This window comes from Leuciscus leuciscus, assembly GCF_965113295.1.
Source record: "Leuciscus leuciscus genome assembly, chromosome: 23".
NCBI lineage: Eukaryota > Metazoa > Chordata > Actinopteri > Cypriniformes > Leuciscidae > Leuciscus > Leuciscus leuciscus.
The window spans coordinates 17,187,964-17,208,371 of NC_138747.1; the positions used below are offsets into that span (position 1 = coordinate 17,187,964).

At 37.4% G+C, this 20,408-nt stretch overlaps 1 protein-coding gene across 2 annotated transcripts in view; it reads right to left on the reverse strand.

Moving 5' to 3' along the window:
• The window catches only part of LOC309488176 (uncharacterized protein), a 146,435-nt gene that overhangs the window by 68,349 nt on the left and 57,678 nt on the right, over positions 1-20,408 (reverse strand). For both annotated transcript variants that reach the window (XM_082156257.1, XM_082156256.1), the window contains exons 9-11: positions 4,925-5,024; positions 2,111-2,169; positions 1,950-2,014 (exon numbers count right to left, since the gene is read on the reverse strand). In XM_082156257.1, coding sequence (XP_082012383.1) covers positions 1,950-2,014; positions 2,111-2,169; positions 4,925-5,024 — 224 coding nt within the window. The remainder of the gene's footprint in view (positions 1-1,949; positions 2,015-2,110; positions 2,170-4,924; positions 5,025-20,408) is intronic.

Sequence of the window (20,408 nt, forward strand, 5' to 3'; positions counted from 1 at the left end):
AAAAAAGACCACATGATGCCAATTTGAGCCATAAAGGAGGAGGGCTGAATCTGTCAAGCTTCAGAAGAAAGTGGATGTAATGGATGGCAAGTAAAAAAATAAATAAAACCTTCACAGAGGTTGCACGGTGCTGGAACATGGGCCTTAAGCGCATCTGGCCAGAAATGATGGCGTGAGAGTTCAGTCGGTTAAATTGGGTGACACCGGATGCAGTTAAATCAAACGAGCATGTTGGCTGAGGAAAGAGTAAATACGTTTGGATTAGATGCAGCAAATCAAATAAAGCTACAAAGAAGCAGGAGCTCATGTAACCAGGACATGGGAAGCTGAATCAAATAGCCTGTTACTGTGGTGGCTCAAACTGTGTACCAGAATTAGGCCTGAAGAAGCAAGCCAGAGAAAAAACGAATTTACCGAACATCCAAAACACTGCTGTGTGCTGGGCCAAATGCGATTGTTATATGTGCGTAGATATGAAGGTATTTTCACCACCTGAGGACTCAAAAAAGCTTATTAAATGTGTAAATGAGTCAAAACAGTGCCAGGAATTCCTCCGTTACACACACAAATAAAGATCTGCTGCAAGGAAATGTTGTTTGCGACGCCTGTATAGAAACTGCAATGGGCAACATGGCTCCTATGACGGGGAAAAAAAACAGGTATGCTTGAGCATTATGTCCTTTTTATGGTCGCATCTTGTGACATTGGTCCATGTCTTTGGTCTGTTGTGTTCATATTTCATTTAAACCGCACCAGAGTTCATTTGGAAGTGGACTGAGACCCACTTTTTCAGTGCGCACCAGGGATTGAATGGCAGCGTTCACACTTATTCAAATGAACCGTACTAACAGAGCAATCATACCAGAGTTTGTTTTAATCAAATCAAACCAAACCAAACCTGCCAAGTGTGAACACACTAAGTGGACAATCCTGTCTCTGTTGAGTAAACAATGTGTCGAAACAAATCTTCAGATAACAATCGATTTAGCTGGAATGGAAAGATGATGCTTTCCATTGCCAAACACAAGTTGAAACACAGTCTTCTATCAGCGGATGAGTGTAAATCTCAGTGATATGAGAGAAAGACAAAGTTCTGCCATAGTGGCAGGGGTGCAGCAGTGCATTCTGGGTCTCCGAAGAGGCTGACATGAGATCTCATCTACTGTATCAGTCTCCTTTCATCTCATCTGCTCCAACATAATTGCTTTGGGTCTCCTGAGTAACATAGTGCTGATTGGTAACTCAATAACTTCTTTCCAGATGATTAGATGAAACGTCAGTGTGTTGGAGAGTTTTTCAGGGTGTGCTAAAATCAGAGAGACATCAGGAATGGAGGACAAGCGGCCAGCTCAGGAGGGAGACGAGCCACGGACGTCTGAATGTACTTGAGATGGAAGTCATTTGGTTCAGCTCTTTCTGGGTTATTTTAAAAACGGTAAGTGCTTTTGCTGTGACAAAGGAGCAAGGAGGGCTTTGTATTGTTAACTTTGAACTTGACAGTAGTCTTACATTTCAATTAAACTGAAGGACACATCACCTTTGTAACAAAAGAGAACTTGAAGTTGACTCAATTTAGTTGACTGTGCATAATATTAAAAAAGCATTAAAAGGATTGTTCACAGAAAAAATCTCTTCGGTCAGTTCCTCACACAAAAATATAGTGCTATATTTAAAAGGCTTGGAATATAGTGCACAGGTGGGCTGCTTTTTTGGTAATTATATGGAGCTTTTTGTCATTTTTGGATATCCTTTCATTGAATGGAATGAAAGCTTTGTCAATATTCCTTTTTGTGTAGAAGAAAGTCATATGTGTGTAATGACATGAGGGTGAGCACATGGAGACAATTTTCATTTTGGATTAGCCATTTCTTTAAATGTCCTACATTTAATAATAATAATAATAAAAAGCTCATATATTTGTAAGAAAAAATCAAAAAATTAAAACTTACCATAATATATTTAAGATTGTGCATGTGGCAAGTCCCCCTAGTACAGCTCTTCTGAACCATAAGACCTGTCCAAAATACTTCCATTACAATGTAGAATCCTCATGACACAGTTTAATGCACAACAAAAGGGATAAATATGATATTAATTATCATAATATTACCTGTGTTTTAACATGGGAGATTTCAGAAAATAAAAAAGGCATGACGTTGACAATCCCACCTGATTGGAAGAAACATATTAGTCAAGATAATGTTGACATTTATTAACCACTGTTAACTGAAAATGCAATTTATAGCTTAATGAGCTACCTAAACTTACCATTAAAAATTATTTTTGATGGTGTAAGAACCTATTCAAGCTGATTCAATCACACTGAAGAGATTTTTTTATTGTTTTATTAAAACCAGATAATTTAGATGTCACAACATGAAACACATTTATAGTGAATTATCAAATTAAATAAATGGCTGAAAAGTGTTAAATAAACACCATTTAGGTTCATTCCTCTGGCTGGCTTGATAAATGCAAAAAAAAAAAAAAAAAAGGACACTATAATATTCCCTCAACCACATAAGCTTTTCAGGAAAAACTTGTAACTAAAGCAGTAAGCAATGAAATACTTATAGAGGAATTGTTAAAGAATATTTTTAGACATGTGAATATTATTATTTTTTAAATACCCCCCCCCAAAAAAAAAAAAAAAAAAAAAGCTTGTCAAACAAATACATTTTATGTTTTATTTTATAAATTTAATTAAAAATTCTCCTGTCATGTAGGCCTAATATTCTTTATTAGACTAACTATAGGCTGTTTACAGTTTCCATATATCAACTTGCCGCATTAATTTAAAACGTGCAGTCACGGTTGTGAGTTTATTTGCATTTTAAAATGGCTTCGAATGAGGCTGATCCAATCAGAACTAGTCTAAATGAAACGGTCCATTTTAAAAGTCTACCCTCAGTGTTAGTAACTCTTATAAAAAATCTAGGGAATTGAAAGCAGCTCTATAAATGTTCTCTTAAAAGTGCTGACAGTCACAACTGTGTTTTCTCTTGCACCAAATGAAAATCATCAGTAAGATAAATACGAACGAGGAGCAGGGGACTAAACCCAGTACATTACAACAGATGGCACACAGCGAAAGGTAAGAGCCCTTGTAATTGCAGATGCTCCCGAGAGCCCAAAACCAGATTTCAGACAAATAAACCAAACGGTGGGCCCTTGTGAGACTGCTCCACTTTTTGTACCTATTCTACAGCATCTGCATTAACCAAGCAGATACTAACAACCTACCTTGTAACCGCCGCACAGTATGCTGACATGCATTATAAGCGTTTTTTCCTTTTTTCTTTTTGTAAAGTGCTCCTGTATGATACCGGGCCATCTTATTCCCTTCTTGTCAGCTGGATCAGAGACAGATAGACTCCCCTAGCTGTCACTATAAACAAAGCCTGGCCTTGTGACTCCTTAAAAGCAGACGCCCATTAGGTGCCTGGAGGTTCCACAGGGGCGTGTGCTGGGCCCTTTAAAAAAGCCGTAGAGCAAGCAGCTGTCTATTCAAAGGTGTCGCAGTGGCTTTGGCTGTAAATGAGAGCAAGGCGATGTGTGAGACTCTCGCAGGCGGATTTTGTTTGTTCTGTTGACAGGAGCCTCCTGCGGGCCAGCAAGGTTTGGCTGCCTCAGGACCTTACAGCTCTGAGTGTGGCAGCCAATTAACAGGATTAGAGAGAGGGACAGAGAGAGAATTCCCTGGACTCCTGGCTAACATCTACATTGTCACAGTGATAAGGTTCGAGAGGTACTTTCATTAACTGCTCAGCACACCAGCTGCAATGAACACACACTGGTGTCTCTACAGATTCCAAATCTCTTCACTTCACTTCACTAAACCCAAACACACTGACATTGCCACTGCCCACACACTACACGAACAGAGAAACAAAATATTCTTCATCCTGGAATACACTGGCATCAGAAAGCATCTGGACACTTCAGTTCAACTTAAAAATGTATGAATACCATTCCATTACATAAAATACAAATCCAAGGGCCATTCATTTTAAGACACAAACACACATTTCAAGCTAAATAGTCCCAAAAATGATGTTTGTTTGGTTTAAACATGCCAAACAACGGACTTATTGTTCAAAATTAAGTAAAAAGTACTTAATGCAAATGGAATTGACTTCATGGCCAGTTGGTTAAGTTGGCATGAAACGGAAATTGCAATCAGCTTTTCTTCTCTATTGTGACCTACTGTAGGGCGAGACTTTTTTTTGTTTTTGATCCAAGGTTATTATTTTGAACAACAACTAATAATTAAACAATGAAAAATCATTTTCGTTACTTCAAACAAAACAAATGTTAACTGAAATAAAATAAAACAACATTTCTCATTTGCTTTTAGTTTAACAACGTGCTAAAATAACTAAAACTAAATAAACTAACACTAATAAGTAAAAGTTATAGACATTAAAAAAACTAATAAAAATGTCAAAAACAACTAAATGACTAATACTTCAACTAAAATAAAGTGAAAACAGAAAACAAAACATTAAAATAAAATCTAAATAAAATATTAACAAAAACTATAATAGTATTGAATTGATACTAAAATAACACTGCTGTGATGTCATGTGAGTGACAGGTTGCTGGAGGGGAGGGATTATTGCCTAGTTATCACAGAAGAGATGCCGTTGCAAGAGGGAAGTAAGTTAAAGAAAAACATTTAAAGAAAATGATGTCCACAGATAAATAATTTATCATAAACACTGCAACATTTTTGTAAAATTTTATTTGATGGTGGTGACTTTAAAAATTAAGTTTGTTCCGAGAGAAGCTACAGCATCATTTGTTGGATGGTGATGTGTCACTTGATGTTTTGTTTCTGATGCAATGAAATTGCATTTTTGAGTGGGACGTAAGTGTCCAAATAAATTTTTTGGGGGAAAACAATAAGAGAGGTTTGTCTTACCGAGAGCTACTGTTCCCATTAGAAAAGGTTTCCCGATTTGGGTGAAGTCATTCGTGGTCTCTTGGTGAACTTCTGAACCCACAACAAATGTCACGGCCACCTTGGGGCAAAGAAATTATGACAGGCTGTAAGACGCACGGCACAGAGCATCCGATGTAATCCAACCCACCAATAGATTCTCATTTCAAATGACATTTGCAGGGATATACAAAAGCAAAGAAAAAGTGCAATGACAAATGTCTTGGTAGTTTCTGTCAGGGGTTACTGTGGAAATGCCTTGGGGGAGCACAACCAAAAAGTGTTTTACCACAAATTGATAGTTTTTAATGTCATGACCACTGAAATTGAGAAAGAGATGAGATACAATGTACAATGTGATACAAGATACAATGTGAGAGAGAGAGAGAGAGAGAGAGAGAGAGAGAGAGAGAGAGAGAGAGAGAGAGAGAGAGAGAGAGAGAGAGAGAGAGAGAGAGAGGGTGTATATGTGAGTGTGAGAGAACAATAGTCCTTGACCTGGATATTTGTGGTGCATGTCTAGCTCACAGCTGAAATAATATTTACAGGCACTATGCGATAAACATGCTGCATCATTGGGATAATTTTTATTAGCTAAATTATTTGAGGTGACACTGACATGTCAGTGCAATTTTAATCCAGTACAATTAAATCTATTTGTTTAGCATGTGGGAACTCACAAAATAAGCATTCATTTATGCGGCCGAGCTACTAGAAAGGCTGGATGATACAGCTAATAAAAAATCTTGATTAAAAATAATCTTGATATTTTTTTCACCTTTGAATTTATGTATGTATTTATTTTTTTGCTATTGTTTTCAGAGGAACCAATGCAGTTGTTGTTTGTTTAAAATAATGATTGCATATGTTTTCCAAACTGTTACTGAATAAATATTTAATAATTTAACGCACCAATATTACACAAATAATAATAATAACAATAACTTTTATGCATTTTTTTCTAATACTAATACTAAAAAATAATTGAATACACGAAATTTGATATTTAAAACATGACAAAAGGAAACTTTAAATTTTAGGTTGGCAATGCAACTAACCAAATTTCTAAAATGATTCATCAAAACGGACAGTTTGAGCGGATTCACATTAATGAATCGAACTCTCCAAATCTAACGCAATTTTTCTACTGAAGACGACGCTATAAAACTAAATTATTGTCTAACTCTTTCTTAAAACGTTCATACGTATACTACTGAGTTGGGATACTAGGAAATGTTTCTGGTACTCTTGTTAGGAAAAATAATATGTAAATAGAAAGCACATTTCATCACTATGCACACCACGCGATTTTAAGAAAAACAGCACTAGTGTGTTAGCTGCTAGGCCAGGCCTATTAAAGCCTACTACAGCATTTCAATATGCAAGAAGTGAATATTTATTGAGTATTAAATATTGCCAGTTACCTTTGTCTATTTTTGCTCCAACCAAAGTATTCCAAAAAGCCACAGCAAAAACGACTGTTGTGTCTAGCACGTAGTAGCCATGTGTTGTTCCTGAATGAATCAGTGTGAATGAATAATATGAGTGAACAATTCAATGATTGACCCAGAATACTCTTGCCGCCCCCTACAGAAGTAACAAACATCACCATTCACCACCGCTAATGAAACACAAGTGCAGTGGATATACAAATCGTGAGACATTTTATAGTCCATTATTTGCCAGTTAAATAATAGAGAACATACAGACCCTTTCCAAAAAATTTGAATATCATGGAAAAGTTTATTTATTTCCATAATTCCATTCAAAACGTTGAACTTCCATAGATTATAGATTCAGGGCCCACATCTTAAACGATTTCAAGTATTTAGTTGTTTATTTGTACATAATTTGGGCTTCCAGCTCATAAAACCCACGAAAACAGGATTTCAAAAAATTTGAATATTACATGAAATCACACAGTAATTACACAGTGATACCATGGTCATTGAACCAGGTTTTGGTTCTTTTGGCAGTGTGGGCAGGTGCAAATCCTGCTGGAAAATGAAGGAAGCATGAAGTGCTCTGAAAATGTCCTGGTAGACGGCTGCGTTGAGTGGACAGCACAGTGGACCAACACCAGCCGATGACATGGCTCCCCAAACCAACACAGACTGTGGAAACTTCACACTGGACTTCAAGCATCTTGGATTGTGTGCCTCTCCATTCTTCCTCCAGACTCTGGGACCTTGGTTTCCAAATGAGATGCAAAATTTGCTCTCATCAGAAAAGAGGACTTTGGTCCACTGTGCTTTATTAAATCCAGAGTCAACGCAGCCGTCTACCAGGACATTTTCAGAGCACTTCATGCTTCCTTCATTTTCCAGCAGGATTTGCACCTGCCCACACTGCCAAAAGAACCAAAACCTGGTTCAATGACCATGGTCTCACTGTGGAATTACTGTGTGAATTCATGTAATATTCTAATTTAAATAGACCACTCATAATGCATCTCTTTCCGGTGATAGGCAGAATGGGAGATTCAGATCTTATTCGGCGCTGTTATTATTGTGTTCCAGGAAATCACAGGACCTTCCTGTTGTGTTAACCCCAATTCTCACTATAGTCGGATTGCCAGAATATCCCACACGGCTGGCCACGGGAGGACGGTAGTACTGAGCAGAGAGGGGCTGCTCTTCTATCGGGAGATGACAGCCCACCTGTGCGGCCAGACTCAGTGTGCAGTCGCGTCCGAGCTGTGAGATTGTTAATGGAATTTTGCAGCACTACGTGCCCGTGAGAGAGCAACGAGAAGCTCCTCAGAAACAGCCTGCCTACATCTCACTGCCCACACATGCAGGGCCAGGAAATTACTCCCAATGAAGGCAGACATCTCACTCCCTCTAAAGCTCAGAAAGAGCGAACGTTTTGGATGCACACACACCACACGTCTTAAAAAAAAAAAAAAAAAAAAAAAAAAAATGTGTGGTGTGTGTGTGTGTCCAAAACGTTCGCTCTTTCGCATTTAACAAAGTAGGCTATATACATTTTATTTGGTTCATGTTATTTGATATAATTACTATACTTTTTTAAAATATACACTTTTAATATTTTTTTTAAACTACCTTTTAAAATCCTTTTTTTTTGTTATTTTTTTTATGTCTGTAATGGGCAGCAATGTTGCATTTATTGTATATAAAAAAATAAAAAATAAACATTAATAGTGTAAACACAATTTAAAATAACCGTTTTCTATTAAATACATTTTAAAATGTAATTTATTCGACAAAGCTGTTTTTTCATCATCATTACTCCAGTCTTCAGTGTCACATGATCCCTCAGAATTCATTCTAATATGCTGATTTGGTGCTCAATAAACATTTCTTAGTAGTATCAGTTGAAAACAGTTGTGCTGCTTAATATTTTTATGGAAAACTTTAACATTTTTCAGGATTCTTTGAGATATTTCTATAACCATTTCAGAACAAGCATGAATGTGTAGTACTGTATGAGTCTCTCAAAAGCTTTTTTTCTGTGAAATTGTAATTCAGAGAGTTTATCAATGAGCAGAAGAGGAAAAGCTGATGTAGAGAGTATCTTTTGTTTGTAAGTAAACATCCCGCTTTCAAGGACCAGGGAAGAGAGACATGGATTACTGAGAAGACATTCCATTAGATGCACACGTGTGGCTTTGAGCTCAGGTAGAAAAAAAAAACACGATCACATAAAAGTGGCTCTCTGTTTCCTTTTAAAATGCCTGGATTGTGGAGGGAGACCAAGCAAAGACTGTGATTAGCCTCTTTCTAACTTGACATTGTCAAAAATCTTGAGTGAGATCAAAGAAAATGTGAAAAGTGTAAAAGCATATATTACCCAACAGAGGCTGTTCGCTCAAATCTCATAGCTTTGTCTGAGAGTGTCCTACCCAACCCTGCAGCATCTCTCCTTGTTCTCTCTGTTCATTCCTTTTGTTTTGAGCATTGCTGGAGCTGAGAATAGGGCGGGAAAGGGCAGAGGTGCTCTCCCAGAGGAGAAGTTCTGGTCTGCTTAGCATTCATATTGGCATGTTTAACACCGAACCTAAAGGCATAGGGATACGTTCACAACCTGATTGGTCAGCTTTTATGACATACCCTATATTTCGAGATGGAACTTAACGAACATCCAAAACAATGCTGTGTGCTGGGCTAAATGCGCTCGTTGAATGTGCGTAGCCTACATATGATGGTATTTAGACCAGCTGAGAACTCGTGAAGAGCTTATAAAATGTGTAAAGGAGTCAAAACAACAGGGATCCCTCCGCCACACACACACTCTTTGTGCAAGGAGACGCAGTTCTGATGCCTGTACCGAACTGTGTTGGGCAACATCATGAATATGAATCTCATCTTCCCGTTTTTGGTTTGTTTACATATATTTGGTCCATGTTGTGTTCATATTCCATTCGAACCGCACCAGAGATTGTTTGGAAGCAGACAGAGCTCCATGTTTTCAGCGGTCTCGGTCCGCTTGTTTGGTGCGCACCAGGGTTCGGATTACAACCGTACTAACAGAACAATCATGCCAGAGTTCGTATTAATTAGGGCTGAAACAACTAATCAAAAACCAAAATCGATAATAATTGATAATAAAAATCATCGACAATGAATGTCATTAACGATTAGTCGCGTCTGCCCACAGTGCACGGAAAACTTCCGCTAGTCACATCTAATTACAGCACTGAATAACGCATTTCTATGGACAGAATGCATCTAAAAATAGTGGAGGAAACAGAGTAAACTGCTGCGGGAAAGGTATGTAATCCAAGCTGCCCAAAATATGAGAATTCTTTATTTTAAGCTTCAAGCTAATGCATTAGCGTAATGTTTAACATGGCTTGCCCTTTCTGGCAATTTGACAGATGCGTGTGCTGTTTAATGTGTGATATGTTTCCTCAGCGAAAAACTTTCATTTTACGGTTATATCCTTATCTGTAAGTGTTACAAATTCATGCAAGTATTTCCACTCGGCATGAAGGCTTGTCCTGTCTTCAGACTTGAATGAGCGCCGGTGCGCGCATGCACGTCAAACATTAGAGGGAGACAATTAAAATTCAGCGCAACAATATTAATTTTGCTGAAATATGTGTTGTTGGACGTAAAATTTAGGTTTAAAAGTCAACATGTAATTCAAGTATTTTATGAGAGTGGTAATTGTAAAGGGATAACAGCGTGTAATTGGATATAAATGTAAGACGTTTCTTACATTTACAGGATAAAGAAATGACAGTAACAGTATACTGTGTCCAGTTAACACAGAGTTTGTGTTTTTATTTTTATTTATTATCTTTATATTATCTTCATTTTTAATGTAGGGATTTAAACTGTCCTTTTGCTTTATAGCTCTTTTGCACATAGCAATATATAAATAAATATATATTCACTATATGTTTACATAGCATTCAGTTGGCATGGACAGCTTTGGGCAATAGGTTGTCAATAAAATAAAAGTTTATTTAGTCCGATTAATCGAACAAATAATTGACCAACTAATCGATTATCAAAATAATCGTTAGTTGCAACCCTAGTATTAATCGGACCAAACCTGCCTAAAATTCCTTTGGAGAAATAAAAGACACAAATGAGGCCTGAGAAGTATTTGAGAGAAAAAGAGTAAAAACTTAGAATGTGGTAAAAGAAACCTAGAACATCCCTTTATTGTCTTGCTCCAATCTCTTTTAAGACTCCATTATAGGAATATTTTATTGCTCAGAGGTTGCTCTTTTTAACCCTTAAACAGGCAAGAGTAGAAAATGATAAGCAAAAAATCAGTTCATGTAATTTTTTATATCATCTGGACTTAAGTAAAACATATCCAAAAGATGTTTTTTAATATTTGATATATTTTGGATTTTATGAGTTGTGACTCCCAGGTCACGTTGCCTGATTAGGGTATAAAAAAAGGACCAAGTCATAAATCTGTTAACTGTTACTGGCCCACTTGCACACTGCATGTTTAAAACAATGATATCCTATACTTCTTCTGATCTAATGTTGACAAATGATATATCATTCGAAAGCTTACGAACTCAAGATTCAGCCTGTGAAAACTGTTTTGAAATCGGACCTTGCGTTACCATAAAAATTGTACTTTAACCCCTTAACTCTCACCCCCCTTTTTGAGAATGGACATTAAAATGCACTATTCAAACTTAAATGGATGTAATTCAAGAATTATTTTGGGTATAGACCTAAGTTTGGTCTTGTTTTAAAGAAGTCACTCAGCAGATTATTGCTGAAGTGAAAACACTTAAAAAATGAAAGTATGAAAAAGTTATGGAAGTTTAAATTTACAGTGAATCAAATATACTGTACTTAAAGGGTTAGTTCACCCAAAAATGAAAATTCTGTCAGTAATTACTCACCCTCATGTTGTTCCAACCCCGTAAGACCTTTGTTCATCTTCGGAACACAAATTAAGATATTTTTTATTAAATCTGAGAGCTGTCTCACTCCTCCATAGGCTTCTAAGACATTATAACTTGCTGGCCCAGAAAATGCATTAAAGACATCGTTAATATAGTCCAAGTGACTACAGTGGCTCAATCTTAAGTTTATAAAGCGACGAGAATACTTTTTGTGCGCAAAAACCCCCCCAAAATAACGACTTTATTATTAATTTCCTTCTCTCTGGGCCTCAAGTTTTTTCACGTAGTATAACTGCGCAGCGCATCTGTGTTGTACGTCACACGTAGGCTCACTATTGGCCGACGCTGGTCATGTGTGTGATGCGTGTGACGTATGAACTCACTCGAGGCTCAGAGAGAAGGAAATGAATAGTGGAATAAAGTCGTTATTTTTTATTTATTTTTTGCGCACAAAAAGTATTCTCGTCGCTTTATTAACTTAATAAAAAATCAACATTTTGAGCAAAAAGCTGAGAAAATCGTGTTTTTGTCAAAGACTACATCCAGATAAGATTCAATACGATGATCAAAACACAGGAGTAGATCAGGTCCATCAAAACCCCCAAAGCTTCACAATCCTATAGCTCGTCCAGGGTCGACATTTCATTCAGTAATATTTTATTTATATGCTGTTTAATGTTGATGATCACATTATTTTACATTATGCATATGATTACATATGATATCGCTTGTTCCTGCTTCTTTGCCTGTGTTTTGATCAGGAGATTCTGTACTCTTTCAGAAGATGCCTAATAGCACCCCCTATCGTATAACAGTGAAAACACGGAAAGCCAGAAATTTCGGTCAATGGCGGGGAAACGTTTTCTCAAAAATTACGGAAATTTACATCAATGGCAGGGAAAGAGTTAACTTCGTTAGGCACAAGGGAATTGTAATTGGCTGCTTTTTCGGCAGTCTCTGCACATCGCCAGTGATGTGTCTAATTGTTTTATTGATCATTTGTTGGTAAAGGGTGAGAGACCTGAAGAGCCACACGATTTGTCAAAGAGCCAGGTTTGGCTCACGAGCCATGGTTCCCAACCACTGGATTAGTGGAAGACAAGAATGCAATTTCCTTCACTGTTTGAGATAGCATCCATAAATACACAAACATTCACTCTCACTATGATAATAGACACAAAGTACACAAACTGATATAGTCAGACAACACACACATCCGTCGACCAAACAACTTTAGCGCTTTCTAAGTAAAGCAAATCCTCTCTAAATGCATGAAGGCCACTCCAGCGGCTCCAATCTTCTAATGCACACAGGGGACTAGATGATGGACTGAGTGAATCCATTTCACAGAGCATCAGACTAGCGGGAGAGATGGAGGAGAAAGAGGACAGGTGGTTGGGGAAGCTGACATCTTAACCCCCTCGGTCTGCTACATTGCAATCTTCTCTACGTCTTTTGTCTGCACACTTTTGAGCGAGAGAAAACATGACAGAAATATGCTTTTGCTCTTCAGCCGAGCTGATATATACACCCTGACAGACCGGGGCAACAGAAGTTGTTCTTCATCTCGCAAGTCAAATTACAGTAGTTGCACTCGCTAAAAAGTTCAACATTGCTTTGCTGTACTGACGGCTGAACACAGCCTGCTGTGAAGTGATAATAACCCTCTCCAAAAGAGTTATATCGTACAGCACAATAAATCTATAGAATGTATCCTGGTTGTGTATTTCTTTTTTAATGCCAAGAAGGTGAAAGATAAACTCCTATATAAAATAGATAGTTCTGACTCTGCAATCTGAGATTTATTCAAAACTGTTGTGAAATAGCACATGTACATTCACCTGTGATCACAAATAAACTGAATTCATAATTAAAGGAATAGTTCGGCCAAATATTAACATTTTGCCATAATTTGCTCATAAATCTCTTACAAAAATATTCATTTCTTACAAAAAAAAAAAAATCTTGATTTAAAACTATTTAAAATGAGGAAAATGTTTTCACACAATTTAGGTTTGTACAACAAGACTAGAATGAATATGCAAATGAGCCCCGTCTCCACTCACTCATACAAGGTCGTCTACAAGTCGATGTATCAGAATGGTAATGCGTATTGCTCTCTACGTCGTACACATATCGGTTAATATGATTTGCCTTTGGCTTGACTACGTTATCAAACAGCTAAAAATGTGTTGCAAATGTTACACAAATCAACAGCTTCCATACGGCAGGCGGTATCGGGCTTTTAGAGCATGCACCTCTCCAGGCTGCAGAAAAGTTTTTTTTTTCAGGGCCATCACAGAACTGAACAATCATGCCCCCCCCCCCCACCCCCCAGTCAGCACAGTTGCACTTTCTAGATAGGGACTCTATACAATGGGACTTCAGTGTAATGTTGGATGCCCTGCTAATGTTTTTTAATATGTTCTTATTTTATTTATTGTGTGAGTGTGTATATGAAAGTGAGTATTGTTTTAGAGGCTGCACAAGCAAATTCCGTTGTATGGTTCTACTGCACAATGACAATTAAAGTCTATTCTATTCTATTCTAAATCATGTTCCCGTTTGCCATCTTAGAGTCAGACAGCGGCCTTCTAACGCTTCTATAGAAACGCTTTGAACAACTCAGAACGTCAGTGGAGAAAGGCATTAACTTCATTACATTGTAATATACATCACAGGCCTATACATTATTCACCCAATTCATAATTCAAATGTACCCAATTTTTCATATCAACAGAAGAATATACCAGGATAACCTGGCTTCTCTTGAGACTCCTCTGCTTCACAGCAGTTAATGATATGCTAAAGCCCGCTAAAGATTAAACATTTTACTGTTTAATGTTATTTTTTTGTATTATTTTTCTTAATTCATTTTCATAATAATTTCATAATGTATTTTATGAAGTCAGAGTATGCTGTACATGTGTGCTGATGAGAGATCTGGGAGAGTTATATATTTTGCTTAGAGGCATGTGTGCAATGGAACGTTCACTGAGCAGAGATGTTCCAATAATGATGATACATCAAATGTGTACAGTTGATATGTTCTTTACAAGGAAAGGAATTTTTTCAACTGATGCAAATGTACCACAAATGTATAGATCTTAAGCGCCAGAGAAACGAGGGCGCCGCCATCTTTAGAATATTGTCTTTTAACTTCCGTTTTGCGGTCGCTCTGTATATTTCTATGGCGCTGCTGTCCAGGAGTAATTAGCTTTTGAAGTGGATTTACTTAATGTGAAGTGCCGTTCATTAATAAACACGCAAAATCGCTGTAAAAATACAGACCGGAAGTCAAAAGACAACGAGCGCAGTGCTGAAAAGGGGCGGGGCTACATAAGGTCTATACACTGAGAAATGGTTTCTTAATATGAGAAGTGGATTGTACTATGTGTAAGCATGAGGTATACGTTCCATTTTTAAACATAAGCAACATATTTTTTCTACCTAACAAGGAAGTTGTAAGTCCCAGAGTGGTGTATACAAGCTCAATTTTACTGTACCACCCCAGAGAAACATAGAGGCATGTAGATTTAAAAATCATGCTTTCCCCCATTATGGTTGAATCACGGAAGCTACACCAGTTACTTTTGCCAAGAGATCTCTATTTATTATGTATCATGTGTCAGACAGAGAGAAACAGGCATTTAAGAATATAAGGCTACATGAGAGGTCTTCATTTTAGATTTATCTGTTCCTCTATCTTCTCACCCCATCATCTCTACATGTCTGTTACCTCTCTCTTACACCCTCATGCCTTTATGTTTCTCTGAGGTGGTACAATAAGATTGAGCTTATATACATTACAGAGAGACTTACAGCTTCCTTGTAAGGTAGCAAAAACACCTAATGCTTATGGTTAAAAATGGAATTTACCCAATGCTTTCACATGGTACAATCCACTATCCACATTAAGAAACTATTTCTCAGTGTATACATTAATGCATTAGTGGTATACATATCGTGAGCTTAGAATTATAAGGTTCTATCTCCACTTTTGGTCGAAATTGAGTTTGACACAATCTGATCCATTAGGTGTTTATTAATGCCTGTGTGGTGTTATTTAAAAAAATAAAAAAATTGTGTTAGTAGTTATTAATAAAATAAAAAGTTTCCATCTCTCCATTGCCAGCTGGGATGTAAAAACTTTGATGCTCAATATCTCAGAACTACCCTAAACGGAGATAGAACCTTATAATTCTAAGCTCACGAAATGGTACATTTGCATCAGTTGAAACATTCCTTTTCTTGCAAAGAGCAAACCAACTGTACACATTTCAAGAATCATCATCATTGGAGCATCTCTGCTCAGTGAACATTGCATACATCTAAGCAAAATATAACTCCACCAGCTCTCTGCTCAGCACACAAGTGCAAACATAGTCTGACTTCACAAAATACATTATGAAATTATAAAGAAAATGAATAAAGAAAAATTTAACTAAAAAGTAACACTAAACAGTACAATTTTAGTCTTCAAGGCATGATGGAGTGAGAGGAAGGAGAAACGCAGAGAAACCATTTACAGCTGGCATGATGGGGAATAGAGAAATGAGGAACAGAGAAATCTGGAATGAAGACCTCCTCACCTATAGCCTTATTCTGCTATGCCTGTTTCTCTCTGTCTGATACATGTATAAAATAATAAATAGAAATCTCTTAGCAAAATATCTGGTGTAGCTTCCATGATTCAACCATAACGGGGGAAAGCATGATTTTCAAAATCAACACCAGCCCACACATCGACGTGATTGGTTAAAAGTGATTGGACGCGAGAAACACCAGCGATTTCAAACCGTGTTTTTGAGACTGTCTTTATTTCACTGCAGTTTTAAAGGGACAATGTGTATTTTTTTTAAGTATTTTATTATCTAAAATCAATATTTTTATTCATAAATATGTCATCAATGGTTTACAAATACCTCTGCCAACGATCTGACTTATCCTCGTAAACAAAGAATTGATTATCTTTATATACATGGGACGGGTAGGTCCACGGAGGCTTCCATGTCGTTCCACCATCTTGAAAAACTATAATAGCAGAGAGGGACAAAAAGTACTAGTTTTCGTTCAGAGCCAGCGTCACGTGACTGAAAACAACTGAACCGGACAAGAAGATTTGAGAGTTAATGTCGGGATAGCTTTTTCCAGGTGGAAAGAGTTGATGAAGGAGAAAGCTTTCAAAAGAGACGCTGAACTTGCCTGCTTTATTCTCAACAGGTAAGTCAATGTTACGGTCTAAATTATAAGCTTTTTTTTCATTGCTTGGTCGCTTCTCTGCCTTTTGAAACTTTCAATTCTATCAAACATCCGTTTGTTTGTTGTGTCAAGTTGCAGTTTGTTTGAAATAACAAACCTGTTCACCCGAAGGAAAAATCGATGAAGTGCTATTAGAAGATATCCTGTCATAGCTTCTTGGTACATAACCGCTACCGTAGAAGCAACACGCATTTGAAAAAGTGAGGCGCTGTAGAGCACTCTTCGTTTGAATGCAAAATACAATTTCAACGCTAGATGGGAGAAATTCCTACACATTGTCCCTTTAAGGAGAAAATATTCAACAATGCGGTTTACTTTTGAATTTATACATGGCTTGTCTTAAAGCATATTGAAAACACCACACAGACATTTAAACAACATTAAGAAGTTGATTTTCACAAGAGGGGATCTTTAAAGTTGTGACAAAATGTTTAAGGATTATGTCTAGCTCATTACTCAATTAAACTGAAGTTTACAAGCCAATTTTTATTTTATTAATTTTTTTACAAGTGAAAAAGCAACAAATTTATTGTAACAGATCATCAGGTTATTTTATGAATAGAAGAGGTGGGTCATTTTGTCTGATTTGCAATATCATGCTTGATTATATTCCAATACAAATAATTAGCTAATATTTTAGAGATAGAGCAGAAAAATCTGTATCTAAAAGTGAAAAACATATGTGGCTTCCCGCTGAGGCAGTGATGCAGTGTAAATGGCCTATTTTATCTCTGCCTCTCAAAGGGTGAGGTATAAATACTCTCTTGACCATCTTGCAAAATGGGACACAAACCACAGGTAAGAGGAAAAGAGTGGATGTTATTTTGAGTTTTTGAGAGAGGCAATACTAAAGAGTGTGCAGCTCTCAGACAAAGAGGTCATTTCCGATCCCTTCGCATGATAAAATACGCAATAAAAAAAGTGTAGTGAACTTTTCGGATGTCCGTTTTAAAGGACAGCAATTCAGCTATTGCACATTGGAGGCTTTGATGTTTTATTAATAGAGCTGCACAGAGAAACACTAGGGGTGTACATCTACTGGGGGCACGTGGGCTGAGCCAGACAGCTGACAGCACAGCGGAGAGTCTGGTCTCCTGACACTGATCTGTTTGGTTTCTGTAGTCCTCTCTACAGAACCGTATATGTGCAGAGCTTCTGTCTTCGCTCCAAAACCAGCACAAATCAATGAGAGAAAAATGCAAATACATGTAAAATCAACTTAGTTCTTGGCCATAAATAATAGTTTAGTTTGGACTTCTTATTTGAGCTATAAAAAAATTATAGTATCAAAGTGTCCACTTCGAGTTTTACTACTTACCATTACTCTCTGGAATACTTGATTCTGGTTTGGTCAACCGCGACACTGAGTGGTAAAACGGGACATTTCATAGATTTCCATGTCAGCATACCAGTCTGACCTAATGAATCCATAAACTGCTTTATGTCGATACAAAGCACCTTTGATTCATTTTGGTGAAGTTTTTATACGTCTTATGCATTTACTGAATCGTTTTTAATGTACAGTTCTAAAATAGCATCATGTATATATTTTTCAGATACTATTTTGTATTGTCAGAGAGGAAATATAAGGGACTTCTATTGCTCTTATATTACCCAATATTAAATATAAAGATACTTAATATTAAATACCATAATGCCATTTTTTTTTACAGTGTTAGTAACTATATGGTAAAGTTTTATGTGGTTCTCTCTGGATCAAAACTTTGTAATTACCATTGTGTACAGTACCTCGGCACTTCAGTTTACATAGAACTATTCAATCTGGTTTCAGCTAGGTTCACCACAGAGCCTTGTTCACATATCATGATGTGCTTGTGTCAAATTCAAATGGGTCAAGCGTCTAGGGCTGATTATCACTTCAATAGAGTGACGAAAGAGTCAAGCAAGTTTTTTTCAGCGCTGCGCTGGAGACACCGGTCCAACAGCACTTAAGTCGGGGTGTGGTGGGGTTTTGCCGATCTGCCCACCGGAAAAAGTTTAGTGCTCCCGATGGCCAGTCAATCTGAGAATAATTTAAATTCCCTCCATAGCCAATCCTTGCTCTGGCCCTGGGGCTTCAGCCCTTATGTTAATGTTTATGATATATTCATGGACTTCCAGTTTGTCCATGTTTCCTAGGGCCTATACCATGTGATTGACTGTTCACTAGTGATGTGACACTTTCATGTGCACACGCTCCATGAACTCAGGATCAAAGGCAAAGAGTTGACAGAGAAAGTTGATTATCAGCATCATGGTAGCAACAAAGCGTCAATGAATTGGTTTGGTTTTGTCAACTTGAAACTAATCATGTAACCCCGAGTTTGTTCAACTACCATCATGGTATATGTCCCTGGACAAACTTCCTTGTTTTCCTGTGTTTGTATTCAATTTGCCTTTGTTTCCCGCCACGCATTTGTCATTATAGTTAACAATTATGTTCACCTGCCCTTCCTCGTTATCTCCTTGTATTTAAGCCCTCAGTGTTGTTCAGATTTGTCCAGTATTATCTTTGTCTACACTAGGTGTCCAGTCTCCGGTGGTCCAGTCCCAGTCTCCTGTCTCCTTCATTGCAGCTGGTTTCACCAAGTCTCCTGTTTACTTTCTTGCCGATATCCCATCTCTCCCTCCTCCTCTGCGAAGTCCCTCCAGCTCCTCACCTTCTGGCTTCCTTCAGCTCCTCAGCTCTGCCTACGGTGGCTCCGCCGACCTCTTCAGTTCTGCTTTTGCCGGCCCCATTTCAGCTCTTCGGCTCCTCCTTGCTCCATGCTCCCTCGTCTCCACCATGAACCGTCATGCCACTGGCTCTACCAGTCTCCCTTGCCCCTCAGGCTCCGCCTTGGTCAGACTTCACCCTGATATCGCCACAGGTTTCCAGACCTCCAGCTGTGCCGCAGCCTTCCACCCCTTCAATCTCCTTGTATTTAAGCCCTCAGGTTTGTTCAGATCTTTGTCTACACTACATTGCAAAGCTGTTACATTTTCTCCTGTGTCTAAGCCTTGTTCTTTATTGGAGAACCTGCTTTGTTTTTGTGTTTTTGCTTAAAATGTAAATTGGCTGTGATCAGATCCACCTCTCCTTCTCCTCTTCCTTGCCTGCACCACTGTAACACTGATGGTGTTCATTACTCCAGTCTTCAGTGTCACATGATCTTTCAGAAATCATTCTAATATGCTGATTTGGTGTTCAATAAACATTTAATTTTATTATCAATGTTAAAACCAGTTGTGCGGCTTAATATTTTTTGGGGGGAGGAAACCATGATAATTTTTTTTCAAGATTATTGGACTAGAAAGTTCAAAAGAACAGTATTTATTGAAAATTTTATATTATAGGTTTGTAATATTATAAATGTCTGTACTGTCACTTTTAAAAGTATTAGTTTCTTTGAAAAACGTACTGACCTAAAACTTTTACCAAAAACACACAAAAAAAAATCAAAAAAAAAAATCTAGAAATGGCCTTGCTTGTCTGAAACGAGAATCAAAAAGAAATGTGTACTTTGCCAGACTTCCACTGAATCTCTCTTCACTTTTAAATTCCAATGTGGTTAGATTATTTACTGATGCATCTCGCAGTGGTGTTAAAATTGCACTCCATACACTATGTGTTCGCTGACAGCCATGTATCACCTCTAGCTCTTCAGTATTTCTAGGTGTTGAAGTGTGCTGCTGACAAAATGCGAAAATCACACATAACCATGTGATTCACTGACGCAATAGATGAATGACACCATAACTTTAATTTAAAGAATGATAATAGCAACATTTGCAGAAAATGTCTCCATATTTTAAGATATATTATAATTATTGCTTAATTTTAACAAGACAACATATTAAAACTTTCAGTTCAACATA